This window comes from Copidosoma floridanum, unplaced genomic scaffold (genome assembly GCF_036245765.1).
Source record: "Copidosoma floridanum isolate Cflo_tuat_1 unplaced genomic scaffold, Cflo_Japanese_pri ptg000013l, whole genome shotgun sequence".
Lineage (NCBI taxonomy): Eukaryota > Metazoa > Arthropoda > Insecta > Hymenoptera > Encyrtidae > Copidosoma > Copidosoma floridanum.
In genome coordinates this window covers 22527859-22550908 of record NW_028321890.1, presented here as the reverse complement: position 1 = coordinate 22550908, position 23050 = coordinate 22527859, and the positions used below count along the sequence as shown (strand labels likewise).

At 35.3% G+C, this 23050-nt stretch overlaps 2 protein-coding genes across 2 annotated transcripts; one reads left to right on the top strand and one right to left on the bottom strand.

Annotated features, from left to right (window-relative positions):
• Window positions 1-8921: 8921 nt before the first annotated feature.
• On the top strand, window positions 8922-20088 carry Dbct (Dihydrolipoamide branched chain transacylase E2). Its single transcript, XM_014348730.2, has 5 exons — window positions 8922-9267; window positions 13127-13263; window positions 15817-16342; window positions 18348-18743; window positions 19391-20088. Exons 1-5 carry the CDS (start codon window positions 9229-9231, stop codon window positions 19625-19627), a joined length of 1335 nt encoding a protein of 444 aa, XP_014204216.2. The 5' UTR covers window positions 8922-9228; the 3' UTR covers window positions 19628-20088.
• On the bottom strand, window positions 19701-22548 carry ND-51 (NADH dehydrogenase (ubiquinone) 51 kDa subunit). Its single transcript, XM_014348728.2, has 6 exons — window positions 22293-22548; window positions 22069-22136; window positions 20972-21640; window positions 20638-20870; window positions 20354-20557; window positions 19701-20275 (listed from the first exon to the last, which is right to left on the bottom strand). Exons 1-6 carry the CDS (start codon window positions 22339-22341, stop codon window positions 20080-20082), a joined length of 1419 nt encoding a protein of 472 aa, XP_014204214.2. The 5' UTR covers window positions 22342-22548; the 3' UTR covers window positions 19701-20079.
• Window positions 22549-23050: the final 502 nt, after the last annotated feature.

Below are 23050 nucleotides of genomic sequence, written 5' to 3'. Positions count from 1 at the left end.
GATGGACATTATCGCATCGTTTCTCGGGAAAGAGCTCTTGAGTTCGTGACAATAAATTACGCTTTTTCAAGAATACGCGTGTAAGCGCCCTCAATCGATGCGAAAATAGAGACGTCGTCGCCGGTGGTAATATATTATAAACGAGTGCCAAACCCTTTTAACGTTAACCGAGAACCTTCAATTTCCGCTCTTACGACAGTGAGATTACCAGTGTGAGTTTATATCCATCCACAGGTGGGCGGAAAAAATGGAGCGGACACGAGGCAGTGTTATAAAGCATCAGCAGTACATATAATGTTAAAGAAAAAAAAAAAAAAAATCTAGCCGTCCAGTGACGCACGAAAGTAAGCCGGCCGGCATCCTGCTGCGGTGTGAAATCATAGCAAGGGTTCGTCCATCCTTATTGCAGGATTAATAAATTTTTTTTTTTTTGGCCAAAGAAAAAGCAAGATTGGTGTGCAAAGAAAAATTCGACCAGTGTAATTAAATTGCTCGGTGAGGTGTCATACGGCTGAAGAAACTCCAGAAAGCTAGAATTTCATACGTGTATTCGTACCCATGTTAAAAAGCAGCCTGAATCTTGTAGTCCTTGTATTAGTGCGATGCTCACACGGTTTTGTACAGGTACATGTATACATATCCAAGCGTATACATAAGAGCGAAAATAGAAGCAGGGTTTGGTAGTGGGGCAAAGGAGGGAGGGCCTCTCGGCCAGGATGAATGAAGGAGTATAGGACGCGCATGAGGCGCTATAGGTGTATGTGACGCGATCGCGCCACTGATATCACTATACACTGCGAGGGAAAGTACTGAATGGAAGGTAAAAAAGAGAGCAGTGGAGTTGAAGAAGGAGTCGGAAAAAAGGAGAAGGGGCAGGAAATATATGTAGACTATCCTCCTCTTTTTTTTCCGGTCGTTTCGTTGTATGTATGTATAAAACGCCAGAGCTAACTAGTAGGTTCTGGTGGGAGGCCGAGTTTCTCACCCCTCCTTGACGTATGTGGTACGGAGAGCGGGGGGGTGGGTGAGGAAAAGGGTGGGAGTAAGGACACGGAAATTTTGTGCAGCTCCGTTCACATGTATAGGTATACAAACGGTAAGCAAGGATCGATGGAAAGCCAGATGGGGATGGCGTGAAGAGGGAGCTGGGGGTGTAGGGAGAGAAGGATTTGGAACGTGACTGACGTAGCTGACTCTCAAAACCTACGCAAAAGCGCCACTGGCCCTGCTAGGTATACATACACATAGCTATGGCAGGTAAAACGGCGCTCTACCCGGTGGCTTGATGAATTGATTCCTCTTTTCTCCTATGTACATCACCTGTACTGCTGACCTCTTGTCTCCCTCTTACGTTGTCGGCGCATGCCTGTGTCTCCGAACGACTGCGACAGCGTTGACAGCCACACGGTGTACTGTACGTGGAAAACTTGTGGTCAGCAGACATAATCGACGACGAGCTTTTAATAGGCTGAACAAACATTGTCGCAAACTAGTGCTGACTCTCGTGTCAGTGTTGACATTAGCGTAGGATAACGCAGAAAAATCTCAACTTTAAATTAAAATTTTTTTCTTTTTTCGTTTTATTTCACAAAAACTTTATCACCTCGCAATTACTTTTTCCACAATTTGTTTCATCGAGTTTTGAAATGAGATTTCTTCATTTCGTACATCACTGATTCAAAGCGGCACTTTTGGCATTATAAAAAGTACTCCCAACTGTTCTATACTCCAACCTTCGAAGTTAACGTGGATTTTTTTTTTAAGAAACATCTCACTAATAAATAGTTAAGCCGTAATGGAAATTTTTATTAAACTACAGTATGAAATACATACTGTAATTCCACCAGTCATTATTACTTGATTCGCACGTTAATCGTAAACGTATGAGAAGCTAAAACCTTCAAAAAAATTCGTACATTTATAGATAGTTAACGACTAATAGCACCTTTTTTTCTCTCAGAGAAACATAGTAGTTGTACAAAAAAAGTGGTAAGTAGGCCTTCAAAATTGAATGTCCTGCTTAACTGTACATGGTATTTTTCCATGAAATTTCATTAGACAGCTTCCGAAATAGAAAAATTTTTTTCATGGAAATAGATGACTGTTGTTAACGTAAAGACGCAACTGTAATCTGAAGATGGTACGAATGATAGTTGTCGGAACGATAAAAACGAGATAGGATAGCCATGGTGCAAGAAAGTATTATTGCTAGTCAGCATGATGGACAACTAACTTACGCTTCTCTGCATGGTAGAAAATGTGTTTGAGCGCTTGCCTGACTATATCAACATCCGGACTACCATTACGCAACGTTTCCGTTTTGTGGCACGCGTGTACCTATCGGAATGGAAGATAGAAGGCAACCAGAAAAGAATGCGTGTTTGCACTTACTCCTTAAGTGCTATTTCTTCTTTGAGTACAAATAAGAGGTGGTGTGATGGATGGTCCGTTGATTTAGGCAAAGTGTTTAAAAGTTGCGACTTAGTATTGACGCTGGTAGCCGCTTTTAGGGTACCCACAGATTTTCGATTGAAACAGACACCATAACTGAAACTAAAACTGAGACCTAGTGACTTATGAAACCAAGCTACTCTATAGAGCTGGGTGTACTTCCTTACTGTGACTATTTTTCTTACAATAAGAATACTATCAGTTGTAGCCACGTTTCGACAACAGTTAGCATATCATTGTTAAAATAAAAGCTATCTGGACGTTTACCTTAGCGTCTCACTTTTTTTCCATAAAACGGTAGAAATGCCATGGGTACTTGAATTAAATAGAAAAAAATGAAATAACTAATAAAATGGAAAAGTAGAGGTACTATCATGCAAAATGGGATTATCTCGACATCCAGCGCGGTACTGGCGGCAAGCTCTCAACTGTTGGACGACGAGTGCACGCTAGAATGGCTAAGTAAGAAAGGGAGGGAAAAAAAAGGCTGTGTATGTATATACGTGGGGGATTTGCGTGTCAACGAGAGCAGGGGAGACAAGAGATGGCTGGAAAAAACGTGCTTTGCTTACCCTTTCTCATACTTTGACTGAGGCGATGCCTTGTCTTTGTCATCCTCAACGGTGTTAAACTTTGTAATATAATTTTTACATTTTGTGCAAAATAGCCAATGAAGTAACATTGCTCGTAAGGACGACTCTTTACCTCGCCCTTACTTAGTTTTCCTAGTTTCTTCTGCACCTTACTTTACTTTCAGTTTTCTCTTTTCCGTGAATTAATTTTTTAGTATAGCTGCTACCTTACATTCTCGCCAAAACAAAGAATTTCTCTACTCACGTGAATGATCTATCTTCTAGAAGTCTTTCAAAGACTTTCAAAATTATTTTCAAGGTCGTTCCAAAAGGTTTTTAAAGTTTTTAGCTGAGACAACACAACAAAAATTAACAGAAAGACTTTGGTCACATTTAAGAACTCATTAAATAATTTTAAAACTTTTAAACTACTTATGCAAATCCAAAAGACCTTTAAAGTCTTCAAGAGTCATTTTTAATGACTTCAAGAGTATTTCCATGGCTTTTGATGGCTTCATAATTTTTGGACAACTTGAAATGAGTTTGGGTGACCTTTACGTACCAAGTGAAAGTATGTTTAAAACACTCACTTCAACATCTTGGATTATCTGAAAATTTTTTTTTTGGTCGAAATGAAAAAGGATAAAAAAGGGGGTGCATGGAAAACAACGCTATGAAAAGTCATTTGACGACTTTTAAAACACGACAAAAGTCATTGAAAGGCGTCAAAAATCATTCATAAAGACTTGAAAGTCGTATAGATCTTCTTCTATTTCAATGTAGATCGACTAAAATATTTTTTTAAACATTAAAACACCTACATGTGAAATTTAACTTTCAAAATTCAAATGAAGGTTAACTGATCAGTAAAATAAACGACTATGTACATTGAATTTTCTCAACTCTTGGGGAGAGAAAAAATAGAAAAAATTAAAAAAACAAAGAGATAAGCTTAGAGTGGGAGGGTTGACAGAAAAAGCAGCTTCGGCATCGTCGAGTTGAAAAATAAGAGGCGAGAGCATCAAGTCGTTATCAATGCTAACACGGTTTACGTGTATACACTGGATGGGGGAAGAATTGTGATGACATATTGATCCATGCAACGCAAATGAAGTTTCTAGACGCAGTTTTTATGTTTTTCATCGATCAAAAGCGTGTACTCTCTTGTATGTATTTGACAATTTCAATTTTTGTTTTTAAATAATTAAACGCCTTATTCCAAAGCACACGATACAGTAAACATCGTTTTACGTTGTAATGCCAATCTCCTTGAAAATCTAGTTGATGAAAACGTTAGCACGCATTTGAGGAGTGAACCATGAACACATCCATAAAGTATATACATCACACTATGATTCGAAAGACGTTACACTTTAATTAAGGAAAACATTGTTTTATGTACACGACCTCGTTCCCCTCCGATAAAGGCGCAACAATTGCACTGTAACTAAGTATATTCAAAACTAGCTCGAAGGTTGCGAACGGCCTTGAAAATACCAGCTGTTGCACGGTTGTTATAAAGAAATAAAAATAAAAATAAAAGAAAAAAGGGAATAAGAGTGCTGGTGCACTCCGTACTGACAATGAAAACCGAAATAGAACGGATTACTTACGTGTTATATTTAGCTACCACCATTTAGTATTAACACGCATGGAGATTTTTTCTGGGTAAATAATGTAATCTTTATCTACACGTTACGTTGTGTATTTTACAGTTGGTTTATCAAGGACACTCGACGTTGAGTCGTTTTTAAGGGCTATTTATCACTGAAAGAGCAAAGGGAACTAAGAGTAAAGGATTGTCCAGACGCTTGATGATTACTAGTTTCGAGAATAACTATAAAAACTGTTTCAAATGATTGAGCTCAACTACTTGATTACCGACAAGTACAGAATGTACATTATTTATCTTGCATTTATTTAATGCTTTGGTACTTCAACTTTAATGTTTGCGTTCGAGCAGATGGTAAAAAGGACGAAACCTTGTAATTTTAATTGCATACACAATCTAAAATATAAACATATATTTGATGAGACTGAACAATGCCTCATAACTACTACGTAATAATATCTGATACTGCATGGAAAATACCTATGAATACAAATCCCTGATATGCACTAACAATAATTGAAAATTATAATCAACGTTGTACAGTGACTTTCTGAATTAAAAATTATTTTAATGGTGATTCAAATGGCATTTTTTAACATGTATGTACAAAAGTAATGAAACTCTCCCCCTATGAATAATAATCCTCAAACGAAACATAAGACGAATCGCTCGTATATTTCTTTGTACATATATAGCTTGCAGACGCATATTATTCCAATCCATTTCTTTCCAAGAAAATAATAGGTATTAATTAAAGGGTAGGAAGCTCTTCATACGTATACCAAATACGTGCGGCTAAGTTCATCAGGGTATGTACTTTTAAATGAATAAAGCTGCAAACTGGCTTGATAGTTCCAGAGTGGCAGCCATAGTTACCCACCCCCCCGAGACATTCAATGATCCCCATCAAGTTACTAATCCAATTTATAAAAGCGCAGAACGAGCAAGACATGTAAAAAAACGTGCACCCCCTTCGTGCAAACGACGTCATGACTCTGGTAATGTTTTTATTCGCTTTCCGTACAAATCAATTTGATGCGCGACTTCTCCCTTCCCTACTCTCTTTCTGTCTGACTTTCTGGCGAAAAGCGTACTTTTACCCCTTCACCGCCCCGTTACCTTCTCTACAATTGTACCTCATTCCCTTCTAATTTACTTTTAAATACAACCAATATCTTGAATCGAAGAATAAATGAAATTTATATACTTTTACTGGTAGAAGAAAATGTTATTGTGTTCTGGTTCAATAAGTGTGATCTGTTTATAAATGCGGAGATATTCAACATGTTCGTATAATATACAACTCTATCTACGTTCGTTAGATTTATCCCGGCCAACTGTTACTTGCCCCTAAATTTTTGCAGTTAATCACCAATAGGTTAATTTTAAAATGTTTGTGTCAGAATCTATGTAGACTCTATACATACGGGTTTTTTGTCCAAGATAAATTTACATTCCCATTCAAAATAATTTTGGGTACCTGTATGTTTGTGCCATGCTCACCAAGTGTCCTTCCACTTGATTCTTGTATTGTATTACCTGAGTGAATCAATATAATATTCTTTATTTATTTCTTATACACAATATGATAGTACCTTATTGTGCTTCTGAGAGCCAATACATCTTGAAATCGAGATGTTTTATCATCACAAGTGTGTATACACACTTATAGTACTGTATTGTACTTCGTGGGGTCGATGAGCATTGAAATCAAAATATTGAATTGTAGGTACTCAAGTATGTTGGCTCTTTGAAATCAGCTCCAAATCAGTGGGCTGGAGTTTTGCAGAAACTTTTTATTTCTTTTTTGTTGATTTAATTTTTTTTTTCTATTTTACAAAAGTAATCATAATTGGTGAAAAATAAGCAACAAATAAAAAACGAAGAGCGATTGACGATATCTCGATTCGTCCAGGAAAATTAATTCATCGCGAACTGAAACAATCAGATTGTTGAATTTTTTTAAATTACTTATAGATTAGTATAATAATGACATAAAAAAATGCGAAAAATACTTATTAACTTTAAGTAACTAAAAAGTAAATCACATCATTTTTTATGAATAAAATAAAATTGCAGGATAATTAATACGAGCAAACTGTGTTACATGGATGCAAGTTATTATACAATATATGGCATGAGCTATAGCAGTCATAAAATAAAAAGTGATTTAATAGAATTCCTCCAACTTTGTGCATTTATAAAATTTATTATTCACGAGTATATCAGCAAAAGTTTTTAAAAAAGAGTAGATGATATAATCTTAAGATTTATACATCCTCATAGTCTGATGTAAAAAAATTCAGTTAAAATAAAGAGAATAGATGTGCAAACTTTTTTCCATCCTGTGCATTTGACCGGAAAAAAATATCTCGAACATTTATAAATTAAAATTTATTTTAGTACCATACAGTTATAAAATTATTAAAAATGTCACATAAGTACTACAATTATAATGAAGATTAATAAGTCGAATAAAATGTTTGCAAGCTTGCAACACCTTATTTCCAAGAAATAGCTCTGACTGACTACAGCAATGCTTGCGCGTTAGTAAATATATATACACACATTTAATTTCATTGCGATCGCGTGCAGATACAAAACTGCAAGAATTCTCACCTCTAACTTTTCTCTTTCGTTCGGTAAGGCCTTTATACTAACACATAGCTACATGAGAGCACGAACAAGTAGCTTTATTTGCTTTTTTTAAAGTAGAATAATGATTAATATCTGCAAGTCACGCGCATTCTTGACAATTAAGAAGGTGAAAAAGTATGGTTAATAATTTCATTAAAACTAGGGTATTTGCACTTGAACGATAGCTTACAATGTACGAATGTGTATACACTAGTCGTTGAAGAGATATTGAAAAAAGTATATCAACTTTTCACTAGGATGAAATGTAACTATCATAATAATTTCATGGATTTTCTCGTCGTATGGAGTTTGAGTCAATCATTAACATCTTACATTATTATTGTGTTAAGTTGAGTTTATCAATTAACTTTATTGATTTATCATCCTTTTACATAAAAACCTAACGTTTTACTGGTTACTTGGTTTAATTATGATGCATTGTTTATTACAATGACTTGAAAATTTGGAAGTGTAAGTAAAGAATGTTTCACTCCAAGTTTACTTATTTTCTCGTTTTTGACTATAGAATACTTTTGAAATAAAATTGCATTAATGCATACTTAAGTGTAAGATGCGATGACAAACATTTATAAAAATTGCTTGTGTTTAGAAAACTCACGCGGAGTAATTATAATTATTTAAACGGGAAACTTTACAATCTCATTGCAAACATTAAGCTTTAATTAAGAATTTTCTCCGAGTTTTCAAAACTTTAAAAAATGTAGTTTTAAGAAAAAATTGTCAAAAAAACATAAATAATTTTAAACCGTACAAAATTTTTGATGATTTTTGTTACTAAAAACCACTGTTAAACTACCGTATTCATTTTTATGTAATTAGTAGGATAAAATATACAGGTATAAATATTTTGGAACATTTTTAAAACATTGTATGCTATCTATAGATTTTTTAAATTCATTTATTATTAAACATGTAATTTGGGTTAGTTTATTCGAATCTTTTGGAAGTTTAAAAAAAATTTTAGTCCACATCCAGGTCTACGATGACAAAATGTTTGTGGTTTTTTTTTTTTATTGAAAAAATTAAAAAACAATAAGAGCTCAACTTTTTATTGTAAGGATACATTCAAGTTGAGCGGCTCGAAGCATGTAAGAATTGATACGTTTTTTTTGTGGGTCTACGTAATAGTAAAATTTTTCGAATTAACTTGAAGATAATCATCACGGCACTGTTACATATTGAATATAATGATTTGCTAGAAAAAATTTTCTAAAAATGTATGGATTCAATTATTTTTATTTTGGAAAAACAGAAGAAAAATCCCTAAATGTTTCGATATTTTATTTTTCTCACGTGTCTTACAAATATTTTACTATCAACCAATACCAATTTTCCTTCCACATACAAAAAAATAAAAAGAAAAAAATTTACTTCTACTCAGATGAGCGTACGTGATACAATACATGTCGATTATTTTACTTTATACTTCTATCCGTACAAAAATATTTGTTCACACGAGCGTTCCTCGCAACTATCGAAGAAAGAAGCACATCTGCTATCATCACGCTAACCCCCCCCTCGCTCGCGTACATTATCTCTGATTCCACAGCTCCCAGCTCTCTTATCGTTGCTGCGTATGTATGGATGAACGTACATAACAATTCGTTACGTGAAACCGAAATTAAACGCGCATACACTCGACTCGCCAACGTATCTCCTTCTTTTTCCCACATGAATAAACACGAGGAGAATTGGGCAAGACGCGAGCGATAATGGAGCAAACAAGTCGGCAGTTCGCCGCGGAACGACGAACCGGTGGTGCGCTGCTCATTTGGCAGACATTCTTCTTTGACAAGTTTTCGTTGCGTCATCCCCGTTACCTTTTCCAATCATTGTTATCAGTCATTTTTTCGTTTGCATTATTATACAAGTGAAGTCATAATCTTAAGTTAGCTGTAATATTCTTGGCCCAAGAGCCAATCAACCGGCTCTGCGATGGCACTCGCATTTAGACTATCACCGCTCGTCCGATTGGTATACATGATTATTAACACATTTTTACTTATTTCAAACACAAAAACACGCATCTACAGCTTTTACCTACTAAAAGATGATCATTTATCCTATTGTGGCATGGATTTGTCCGTAGAGGTGAAAATACGCCATAGTTGCAGAACGACTGACGATTCCCCTTCTGCAAAAAAATTATTCATGAAGAGGTGTATTGTACTCAACGTCTCTGAAATTTTTTTTTGTCTACAGTGCGTGCAAATATTTACATCATTGAAACAGCTGCTGGGCAGCATTTACGTGCTAAGCTCGAGTGGTCGATTTTAAGGAATTCCGAGGAAAATATGAAAAAGATAGCGAGGAAAAAAATTTGGAGTGCGTGTTAGCGTGGAAAGTGGGTAGAAAAAAGTTATATGCCGTACGTGCTGGTGTTTGCGTGACATGTAGGTATGGATTGGCATGCAACAATGCATATTCAACGCGTTGTTGATTCGGTGAATTTCATAGTGCGCAAAAGTGTATACGATGTGTTACCGCGTAATCCCGATACAGCCGGAAAAGTAGAAGAAAAACGTCACTTGTTCAGCTGCACAAGTTTCAAATGAAAAATAATTTGCTTAGCATTTTGTAGCTACTTAATTTTTAATATTTCAGAAGTGACCTTACAAATGTTTGCTGGCTTACTTGTAGTGAATTGATAAGCTCTTTTGAAATGAAGAGAAATTTTAAATTCAAATCAATTACCTGTGCAAACGGATCGGAAGACTTAATTTTATTTTTAAACAGCTCATAGCATGTCGTATTTACCGTGTATATGTTGAAAAATTTTTATCAAGGTGTTATAATATTATTCGATTTTCTTCATGCGAAACTAATTGAATGCAACACTAGTCAAGCTCGGCATTCTTTTAATGCTAATGATTTTGTTTATTTTATTTTTTAATAATGATAGTTTGCTTTATGGTTTTTTTTTTAATCTAACGTATACAGCATACCGTATTTTTATAACTACACACTGATATGTATTTAATAATTTTTGTAATTTAAATACATATTATTCGCAACAATTTCATGATCACACTATCATTAAGCGTCCAAGAGTATCATTCAGTTTTTTAATCAAGTTACGTCAATTCGCAATAATTTTAACGATCTAGTATTTTTTTGCTCCTGTTCTCATTAGTATAAAGAATTTAATTAATCAAAGCCTTCGTATGAATTTCTGTTTCATATTTTTACTATACTTACCCTTTAATTTAACTCGCATTACCTGTATGTATCTATTGCCCGTGGTGGAATACAGGTGGAATACATTTTTAACCTACTTTTAAATCAACAAATATATTATTTTTACTGCAGAAATGTTTGCTATGGTTGATAATACAACGCAAAATTAGCTCAATTTTTTAATTCATTTTTTAAAAACTTAAAACAATAGTTTTTTAATCCAGATCAGGTTAGACCACTTCAATTGATAACTCGTCTTACCTTCGTCTTACCTAACTTGTCTGTCTCTACTTCTGGGTTCAATCTCGATGAAGTTTAAAACACATCACACGACATTACATTTGTGATCCGTAAAAATCTTTACTTTATCTGTCTAGGTATATGATATACTTTCAAAAACGCAAGTTTTTAAATTAATTAATTAATCAATTAATTAAAAAAAAAAAAAAAAAAAAAAAAAAAAAAAAGTACCATTAGACAATGACCAATCCTCAAGAATCGTGTTTAATAATTTTAAATAAATTTAACGAATCCTTTTTTTTCTTTACCTAAAAAGTTATTAAAAAAAATTTATTTATTTTCTTTTAGTTTCCACTACCATTAGACAATTTATTTTCGGTAAACTTTTTGAAAAAAACATTGTCGATTATTATGAAAAGACTCAAATATCCGTAAGTGTCTTCAGAAGCGATTGAGATTCAATAATGTAATTAAATATAACGATAATGATGATGATGATGGTTATGATTGTGATGATAATGATGATGGCGACGATAATGATTATCGAGCTCCTATCTGTCTAACGAGAGTAGTGATAACGAGTTATTTTGCTTCCCTCATGACGCGCGCTCATCGTCTTTATCCTCGCACAAAGAGTCTCGCGTGCTCTTCCATCACGTCTCCCTCACTTCCGCACTTTCCTTAAGATGAGGTGTATTATCCCTTGCTGAGGTAGGGTTAATGGGTGTACATACACTACAAGCTGTGTGCGTAAAATAGGAACAAAATAATAGCGCTGAGGCGGGGGATGTGGCAGCGTGCTTTCTTTAACGAATACGAGTGCGTTGAAATAATTAATCGAGCAAAGCAGTGCAGGTGTTGCCTGTGTATAAATATATACATGTACACGAAACTTCCTTTCACTATAATACATTCTTGTGTGTCATATTCACCCATCATCCTTATGTTACTTGACTTAAAACACGGAAGGAATAGGAGCTTTTAAGTAGTCCAAACCAGCGTATTGTCAGACCATCCCTGCTAATTGTAAAACGAGGTGTTTTTCAAAGTGTAAAGGACGATGTCTGAACTATAACGACTTTGTTTTTTGTTAAAAAGCAGAGAAAACCTAAAGTTTGTGTTATAATACACTTTGTAGGAAATATATCCAGATTTAGAAATAAAGCTTATTGATTTTTATTCGCCCAGCGTTACATCCTTAGAGTACTTAAGCGAGTATCGTCATTTCTTCAAAGTAACAAGTGTCAATAAAATTTTTATATACTTATGTGGTACACTATCGAAGCTTCAAGCACATAAGTAACGCTTTTTGAGATTCCAAAAAAAAAAAAATTATTATCGTATGTTCTTGTTGCACTATCTTAAATTATCTTGATTGTGTTTCTTTCTTTCTGCCTTAACATATTCTGTTTATGGGTAAAGAAAAATAAAAGTGTATAATTTATACCAATTCCAACTCTCTTATTCTCTTTTTGTCTTTCAACACTTGATGAAAAATTGTGGCTGCGTTTATACACTTTTGTATTGGTACATCTATACCTACTCGTAGCTTTGCATTTTTTATCTCGTACTTTGTCCCTCTTTTTTTCCTGTCTCTATACTTCAATTTCTCCTTCTCTGTCTTGCACTTCTTTATTCTCATTTTTACTATTACTTGGCTAGGTAAAAAGGTTCTCATATCACTATCTCTATGTCTTTGTTGCTGTCTCTATATATTTACTTAGTTGCATTAATTTAAATCTCTTAATCAAAACATCATTTAATGTAACTAAAAACTTGTATTCGTTTGTTTACGTATCTGACGCTTACGTTACATGCATCTAGTATCATAATTTTTTTTTAATGTACAGAAAATAGTCGTGATTTTAAAAATACAAATTTTTTCAAAAGAAAATCGCACAAACTTTCAGTTGAATCCCAATAATTTAGATAACAGGAGTCGGTATTCCACAATTTAATTACAATTAAATATCACGCAAAATATTATAATAAAATTTATTCACAGCTAACTTGTACATACAGAAGTAGCTACGCACACGATAATTATTAACTTTGACTATGCATCAGCCAAATGTTACTTAAAACCGTTAATGTGTCAGTAACAAGGGCATTGATGTTTCTAGTTTAATTTTATCTTGTAATATTAAAAACATCCTCAATTAAAAATTCAATTATGATTTCTTAATAATAAATTGTTCAAAAACCTTTCCAAGATTTTTTCAAACCTTTGAAAATAAACTAATTTTTTCTTAATACGTTAAAAACTATAAAAATGATTAACTTCAACGTAAAGTGAGGCTAAGATCGCTAATGGTTCATGACGTTAAAAAAAATTTTTTAAAAAATTATTAAAATATGCAAAAAGTAGAAGGCTATATACGCTTCTAGTTTTATTCCATTTACTTTGAACTTCCAGGTGACCAATGGGCCGTTATTAAGCAGCAGAACCACTAGACGATTGATCTCCCTGACATCATTATACCGTGGCAAGATAGTGCCATACAAGCTGGCTGACATTGGAGAGGGAATACGAGAGGTCGTCATCAAGGAGTGGTAAGCGAGAGCCCACATGTTGGTCCACCAACGTGTATGCTTATACAAATATTTAAATCCCGTACATACCCGTCCCTTTGTTGCTGTGATTAATTGGTGTGAATATAAGCTAAAAATCGATACAGGGCCGAATTGTATCGGCCCTAATGTATCCATAAAACATCTATGTGTGCAAAGGAGGAGGTCTCTATAAATTGAGAAAATTTTTATTCTCGGATAATGATCAGGAATTAAATATATCTAAGTATTAATTAAAGTTAGTAGAAAACCCCCAAATGTACAACTGCAAAGCTGTTTTTACTTTTTTAATACCAATATAGTAAAACAGCGCTTCTAGACTTTAACTATTTTGTCCACGGTAGTAACTTGATTAGATGATTAAAAACTGATAATCTTAAAGATTTATAAATAAAAAAATATCAAATTTTGCATCTTAATCTGAAAACTATTCATTCTCTAATTTTAAACTACTGAACAATGTCTTTTTTTAAAAACGATTGGAATTCTGCTTAGCTTTTGATTAAAAAATAATTTTAAACACCTTATGGTTGACTAATGCAAAATTATTCTATAAAAAATCTCTGATTTCTCCATAAATCGTTCAAAATTATCAGTTGTGGGATAATTATACTTGACAGTTGGAAGATATACTCCAAAGTTTCGAAGAACACATAGTGACAAGCATAACAGTTATATATACTATCATCAAGGGTCTAAGTACATATTATGAATTAAAAAAAATAAGTTGATTCATAAGCACGTATTTAAAAAAAATTTGATTTATTTAATAATCTAGTAGAAAAAAAATTATACATTTGTTTATCCTAAATATTATTAATTTGTATTTTTTACAGACTCTCAAAAATAGCGTCAGTTACTTAATATGAAAAAAGATTGTTTTCCCTAAATTAGTCCACTGTAAATTGATAATTTTTTATGTGCTATAGCCAAATGTAATAAAAATTTTGAAATATAAAATGAAATACTTTTGAAGAAGAGAATACCTTTTAAATTTCTTACTTTCCTCCACGCATATATTCACAAGGGTATAAATTAAAATCTCCAAGAAATCATATAAGTCAGCAGACATAAAAATATTGAAAAATACATTTTGACAAGTCATATTTCAGCAGTGATTTACAACTGGAAGTCGCGAAAGCTTTACTTTTGTCCTTCAACTTAATTTGAGCTGAAATTAAAGCTCATTGCAAGCTTTCGAATCAATATAAAAATAAAAACTTAATTTCATTTTGAACTGAATATAACGACCAAAAAATTGAGTCAACGAACGTCATAATTTTCGTTGTTTAACTTGCGTATAATTTTGCAATTGACAAGCACAAAGGTTCTCAAGCACCGCGAACAAACGTCATACACGGGTACACACATGCTACCGACCACAACAGGTACATGGGTACACACGGTATATACTTAGGTGTTATCGCACGCGCTCTATATATTGATTTCACTTTCGCTTTTCTCGCGTCGATGGTTGTAGTCAGTGACGGTAATAACGTCCCTCGGTCGGTTCAAGCCACGGACACGTGGCTGCGGTTAGTATCAGTTCCACACAATACACCGACGCACCGACCCCACGGCCTTCTCCTCCATATTTGTGTTGAGAGCGCGCGTAGATAAGTTTTGTACGTATACGTGTATAAAACGAGTTTTGTTGCACGTGCGCACGCGGTGAGGGTTGAAACAATATACGTTACCCCCTCCCCCCCCATATACATACGTCTTCGTTGTCGATGATTCTTACTGTGAAATCACGGTCCGGTTAATCGTGAAATGATGACACGTTCCATCAGTCCTTCGAACGTGTTTGGATGCGGTCGGTGTTTTGGAAACATCTTTACCTCTTACTTTGAGAGAATTTTTACAAGAACATTATGCAAGTTATGGGATATTTTTATTGAAATTTCAATAAATGGCACCCACTTTGTTCTGGGGTCCTCGGTAAATATATCCTTGAAGATAAAATTCCCAAAAGATACCTTAAAGATGGACATTAAAAAAAATCTCGAGAAAACTTGATCACTGGGATGAAAAGATTTACGGAACAATCGATTCTCGGTTCGAATTTTTGTTTTGTTAATTTTGATTTACAAAATCTTATTCAAACAGTATTTTTTTTTTTAAAGTAACTATTTCCCGCAAAAGAAAAACAAAACCCCAGCTGCTATAGTAGAGCATTTCTGCTGCAGATAATACAGTTTAATGTTGTAAAGATTATCTCGATTTTTTGTCAATGAATGAACGAACGACATAAATTGAGAATAGAAACGTAAGTGTAGCTATATTAAAAAAGTATATCTTTAATTTAAGTTTAGTTTCGTTAGCTTCAGTTAATAAAGATCCACAAAATTTTTGTCAAACACCAAACACCCTTTTAGCCCTAAAAAATATCACCAGACCCAATTGTTCACCATGTCTAACGAAAAAAGAAGGATTAATCTGAATAGTCGCTGAAAGAGTGTGAACATTTGTTCGGATGATAAAATAAATATCAAAGTTCTTAAAAATTAAAAAAAAAAAACCCTTTTCTCTCAGGTTTGTCAAGGACGGGGACAAGGTGCACCAGTTCGACAACATATGCGAGGTGCAGAGCGACAAGGCCTCGGTGACGATAACAAGCCGCTACGACGGCACCGTCAAAACCGTCCACTACAAGCTCAACGAGACCTGCCTCGTGGGGTCTGCTCTCGTCGACATCGAGCTCGATTCCGAGGAACCCGACGATCCTGCTCCACCGGCCGCTCCAACCCAACAGCCAATCGAAGTGACTCTAGCAGCCAAGAACGGCGATGAGAAAGAGGCCAGTCCCCTGGAACCGACGGATAAGACACTAACCACCCCGGCGGTGAGAAAAATAGCCAAGGAGCACAACGTGAATCTGGCACAGGTGCCCGCCACAGGTAAGGACGGCCGCGTTCTCAAGGAGGATATTCTGGCATATTTGGCCGACCAAGCCCCAGCCGAGGTCGTCAGGACGGATGCTAGCGGCACCACTGACCTGAAGAGGCTCGTCGAGAAGAAGTACGCCAAGCATATGTGGAAATCAATGACGCAATCACTGGTGAGTCCGGGTTGAGAGAGTCATAGATTAAAAATTATAAAAGTTCGAATGTTTTTTTCATTGCAAAGGTATTGAGGGAATTCGAAAAAAAAAAAAAAATTTGTAATAATTTCATATGGCTCGATGGTACAATTTTTGATGGCCAAAATGGTGCCTCGAAGTATTGAAAAACTCATGATCTTCCTTCACACTCGAACTATAACATTATAAATAGGAATGATAGTTCAAGAGGCGACCCAAAATAAATTTGACGGATCCAAGATAGCCGATGTAAACCCATTAAAAGGGATGAAAAAGATAACGTTAAAATGAAAACCCGAGAAAATGCGAATTATTACCGTATAAAATCTTAGGGGTCAAATGCAGAATGGACAAGGAGCGATTACGTACAAAAAATGATGTTATGCTTTAATAGTTATTTAAGCATAAAAATAGATATATTTTTGATCTCAATCCTGATTGCTTCTAGCCCTTGGTAACGCTGTGACAGCGTTTTAAAATTGGGCTCTGCGTGTTTTTCATCCTTTTTTAGTGAAGGTCGTGTAATCTCAATACATATAGGTACGGGTATAGGTCTAATATTTCGCGGTTGCAATACGTCGGATGCATCGAGGTGTGCTTGCCGTACACGATTTTCCGCTGGACGTCTTTCCCTTTGCTTACCCCCTGCGTTTGGCACTGAAATTAATAAACAATGACATACAGAAACAAATAAATGACATATCATTTCCGTTTAGCTTTTAAAATAAAACAATATAAAAATATTCTTACTGAAATTTATCACGAATAACAAGAGTAAAACTGAATATACGCAAAAATCAGAAGTAAAAAAAAAAAAATTTTTTTACAAGTAAAAGGGAAAGTTAAAAACGATTCCTATTGTTCACAAAAAGTTATGTAGATTTTAATACAAAATAACCATGATAAAAAAAATTTAATCATTACCCTTAATATTAAATAAAAATTTACTAATATCGCGTCTAAATCTAGTTTATCTTAAACTTCTTCAAACAACAAAGTAAACTCATACACTTATGTTCATTCATAAGTAATAAAACTGCCTGCCTCTTATACAGTCGCTGCATGTACATTACGTAGAGCCTATATTACTATTGTGGTTTATGACGTAAAAACACATATATGTATCTAGAAAGTTGTGCACGTATATTCAGATAGATACATTATATCTACTTTGTACTCTCGTGAACTTTAGTACTTATGATCGTGTTTTTTTTTTTTTTTTTTTTTTTTTTCCTATGTACTTTATACCCCAACTTGATACATATTTTTTCATTATTGCTTACTTATATGTGTAGATGGTCCGATGAAGAATACACATCGTTTCAACATTTTATGCTGTTAGTACTGATGTATAAAAATTATCAAAAATTTATTTTTAATTTACCACAGGTGAATAATCTAAAAAGTCCATACGAATTGATTTAGTTTCAAATTTTAATTAATCATTAGAAGACTGTGTTAAGTACTTTAATTGTCAGTAAATATGTTTTTTTTTAGGAGGCCATTTAATAAATGTTGTTCGTGAACATTTTATACTATGATAGGTTCATATAATATTAAAGATTTGTTTTATTGTGTAAAAAAAATAATTTTATGGAAATTGCTTGCATACCTTGACCGAATGTACACCCTTGCAGACCCAGGCACCTAATTCATTACTCCTAATAAAAATCCTTTTTTTCGTAGATAATTTCTTGATTTTTCATGCCTTCCATTGTAAATTATTCTAAAACATAAATGTATATATATTTTAAAAAGGCAAACAAATAAAAAAATTTTAATTTATTTCTTAAGTGATGATAGATATCAAGCAATAAAAAAAATAGGCTGTAGTTCATTAAAATAGGCCAAGGAAATCCCAAGATAACGATCTTTCAAATTTTTCAGAAAAAATATCCCATAACGATAAGACATGGCAAAAAAATAAAAAAAAACAATCATTCGATGAAATAAAAATCAGCGCTGAAAACGTCAAAAATTTCAGGCGATACCGCACTTCGTCTACAGCGATGACTGCGACGTGACCAAGCTGGTGAAACTGCGCGCGGAAGTGAAAGAGGCCTTCCAACGCCAAGGCCTCGCCTTGTCCTACATGCCGTTTTTCCTGAAAGCCATATCCCGCGCGCTACTCCAGTACCCGGAGCTCAATGCCCTCGTCAACGAGGAAGCCGAGTCCGTTGACATCAAGAAGGAGCACAACATCTCACTGGCCATGGACACCCCGGGAGGCCTGGTCGTGCCCAACATTAAGAACGTTCAGAATATGTGCATCGTCGACATCGCCAAGGAGCTCAACAGGCTACAAGCCCTTGGGAAAAAGGCTTCGATTCCACCCAAGGATCTCATGGGGGGCACCATTTCCATTTCAAACATTGGCATTGTGAGCTTCGCTTCGGCTTCGTCTTTAATTATTATCTTAGAATCGCGACAATTTTAGTGTAGCGTTATAGGTCGCACGCCGCGACGCGCTTGACAATCAATTCGGAAACAATGTTACTACATTGGAGAGTATCAATGAAAAAAAATTTGTACGAGGTGTGAGATGCACCCTTGCTTTCGAACGATTAATTGAACTACTTACGGTCTCCTGTAAACATTTACACGTGCCAAGATAATTTTCTTTGATGAACATTAATCGTGTCGTTCAAATCTTTTTGTTTTATATTACTCACGTATGCCGTTAAGTGACACTCTACTGCAAAAAAAAAAAAATTATCTAATTTGAAAGCAAGCCGATTCTGATGTTTATTTGTATTTTCTACTTAAAAATTTCCTCAAATTTTATAAAAAGTATTACGTAACTTGTAGATACAATTGCGTTTCTACTCGTGGCAAAAAATGTACTTTTTCCACACTTGTTACGTAAAAACACATTCGTAAGTACACGGCGTGTTAATTAAGTACCAAAAGTTCACTGTAATATCACCTAGAGAAAAAAAAAACATTACAAGTGCACACATAAGAAATATAAGAATTAGTATCTAATTTTACACTTATATGAGTAAATAATTATTTATTTGTTCAAAGGTCGGAGGAACATACACGAAGCCCGTAATACTATCACCCCAAGTTGTGATAGGCGCTGTTGGAAAAATTCAGAGGCTGCCGAAATTCGACGAGCTAGGTAACATCGTCGCGAGAAACATTCTGTCAATCAGCTGGGCGGCAGATCACAGAGTCGTGGATGGTGTGACAATGGCAAAGTTCTCGAATTTGTGGAAACACTACTTAGAAAATCCATATCATTTGACACTAGGACTTTGAAAACTTCACGAAACTATCAAAAGCATTACCGATGCATGTATTTGGATCCAAACAGCGTTAAAAATGATTTAAATTGTTTTTTTTTTGTATTTATTAAAGATTTTTTGTACACAGCTGTAATAATTTATAAAAATTCAAAACCAGTTTTGTAATAAAGATTAATTTTTATTTCAAATTTTTAAGTATTAAAAAAAAGGTCAACCATTTTTACTATCAACAGTTTTAAATTTTTCTGATAACGAATGACGTCGATACAATTAACAGCACAAGTATTTTGTCTAAAAACTAATTTAAAAAAATACTGCAATTTATAGAGAGTGAGATATCGTTTTATATATTATGAATCATCTCTATGAAAAATTTCAACTGATCAGCTATATACATGTGAAAATAAATAAACAATATTTTTATACTCCTTCAAAGCTTATTATTCATCTATATTTTTCCTAAATTTACTGAGAAATGGCTTCACAGTTCTGCTTGAAGTTCTTTATTCTTGCCTCTATCTCGGGTCTGAAGTGTCTGATGAGTCCTTGAACCGGCCATGCTGCACCATCAGCCAGGGCACAAATCGTGTGCAACTCAATTTGCTTCGTTAACTCCCATAGCATGTCGATTTCGTGCACTTCTGCGTTACCCTCGACAAATCTGAAAGTGTTTCGATCGTTAGTAATGAAAAAAGTTATCAAAAAAAAAACAATATAACATCAATTTCAAACATGGCACCTCTGCAATATTTTGTACATCCAGGAAATACCTTCGCGGCAAGGAGTGCACTGACCACAGGACTCGTGTTTGTAGAAGCTAATGAGACGCGTGATTGCTTTGATAATGTCAGTTTGTTTATTCATAACTATAACAGCTGCCGTGCCAAAAGAACTCTGCACCCGAACAAGATCATCGTAATCCATCAGCACAGTGTCACAAATACTAGTAACAAAGAAGGTATAATATATTAGAAACAAAACCGACACAACTGCCAACGTAATGTTAGTTATTGATTTTTTTACTGTTTAGGAATGACGGGCGTTGAAGATCCTCCAGGAATGATTCCCAATAGATTGTCCCAACCTCCTATCACTCCACCAGCGTGTAATTCAATCAACTCTTTCAAAGGAATGCTCATTTCTTCCTCAACAGTGCATGGATGGTTAACATGACCCGAGATGTTGTACAGCTTAGTGCCACTATTACGAGGTCGACCAAAAGATGCGAACCATGAACCTCCACGACGACAAATCGTCTGCAAAAATAGGAATTATGGTATTCTCAGCACTTGTAGGATTTCAGGTCACTAAGTGAATATTTATGAAACTATGCATTGAAGTCAAAATGATAACTTACTGGTGCCACAGCAACAGTTTCTACATTTGTCACAGTTGTTGGACAACCAAACAGACCAACATCAGCTGGGAAAGGTGGCTTCAGTCTCGGCTTTCCTTGTTTTCCCTCAAGGGATTCAATAAGTGCTGTTTCCTCACCACAGATGTAAGCACCAGCTCCTCTTTGCACAAAGATGTCGAAATCATAACCAGATCCACAAGCATTTTTTCCAATCAAACCAGCCTGGTAAGCTTCAGCAATGGCAACTTGAGTATTGGATGCCTCATTGTAAAACTCTCCTCGAATGTAGATGTATGCTGCACAAGCTCCCATAGCTCTACCAGCAATCAAACATCCTTCAATGAGCTTGTGCGGGTCGTGACGGAAAATTTCACGATCCTTGCAAGTTCCTGGCTCTCCCTCGTCTCCATTGATGACAAGGTACTTTGGCCTACCATCTGATGGTTTGTTCATGAACGACCATTTCATTCCAGAAGGAAAGCCTGCCCCTCCTCGACCTCGAAGCCCAGAAATTTTGACTTCATTGATGATCCAATCTGCACCTTTATCCAAAATTTCTTTGGTCTTGTACCAATCTCCGCGCCTCATAGCTCCCTTTAACCTCCAGTCGTGCCTTCCATACAAGTTTGTAAAGATTCTGTCTTCATCCTTAAGCGGACTACCACATTTCTGTCAACATAAAAGTAATTTGTTGATTACGTATTTGTAGCTATAAGTAGTAATATAAGTGCCAAAAAAATCAATGCATCAGTAGGTAATATACTCGGATAAAAGTCAATTGACGCAAACTTAGGTAGGTATAATAGATAATCTATATGAAACAGTTATTTTGATAAGACAACTGTTTATATAAATATGGTGCCAAAATTATGCAACTGTCTGTAATATGCTCAAATAACATAACTAATTGACATGTCATAACCAATCTGCCGAATGAAGAGAAAATACCCTTCAACCAATCAAGAATACCTAAGAGACACACAAAAACAACAGACTCCAAAATGTAGCATCAGCTGATGCATATATACGTAAAGCATTATATACGCGTGTCCCCCAGCAACAATACCGACAACCTGTCAGTTGCGTCAACAGCTTACCTTGCCCTCAGGTGCAGCGTCAGCGAGGTTCCTGGACGGCTGGCTGCTGACCACCTGCCCAAGGAGACCTGGAAGCAGAAGAAAATTTGCACAAGGTTATGTAATGCTCGCACTGACAAGTCCTCCTCTCATTCCACCCCGCATTGTAAGTATAGACGAGGCTGCAGAATCTGTCGAGACGCTCACAGCTGGTCGCTCTACTCCGAGAAGACCTCGAGACTTACCCAGTTGCTTCCTCGGGACGTTGAAACGGCGTACGATGGTGCCCGCCATGTCGAACAGGAATCAACCAACCACCTCTACGGGGGCGCAACAACTGACTGAGGGTTGATACTGAAGACTTAAGGAGAAAGACAGAGAGGACAGAGGAGGAGGAGGAGGAGGAGCTTCTCCGAAAATTGTAACGCTAACCGTATACTTGTATGTGCGTACTTGTTGTTAATTATTAAATGTCTCTTTGTGTATATAACGCATATGCTTCGCTTGCGTTTGCGCACTTTATGACATACGCTGCATTGCGACCAAAGTCGCAATAAACTCGCGCAAGGCGTATATATAAAGATGATGTTATAGTAGTTGAAATCTTTGCTCAATTATTTTTGATTTTAATTGCGCTGCATGACAAACAAGATCATCCAAACTCTAAACCATGCGTGAGATGCAATGCGTGTGTGATGGTCTTTTAAAAATTGTCGTCTGCTGCTTCCCCCCCTCTCTCTCAACGGCTCTGCCCTTCTGCTATTTTTCAAATCCATGGGTGGCAAATTAATTCAGCGATCTGCAAATTGTGGCAAAGCAAAATCATGTAATATTTTATCTATGTTTATAGAGTATTCATTAAATCCATTAAGTTCTCATTTCTCTCATGCCAATGTGATTAATTGCAAGTACATCCGTAAAAGCATAATCATAGGATATAAATGTGTGATTTTTGTGTATCAAACGTTTGATTCAAATATATTTAAGACACGTTCCGGGCCAA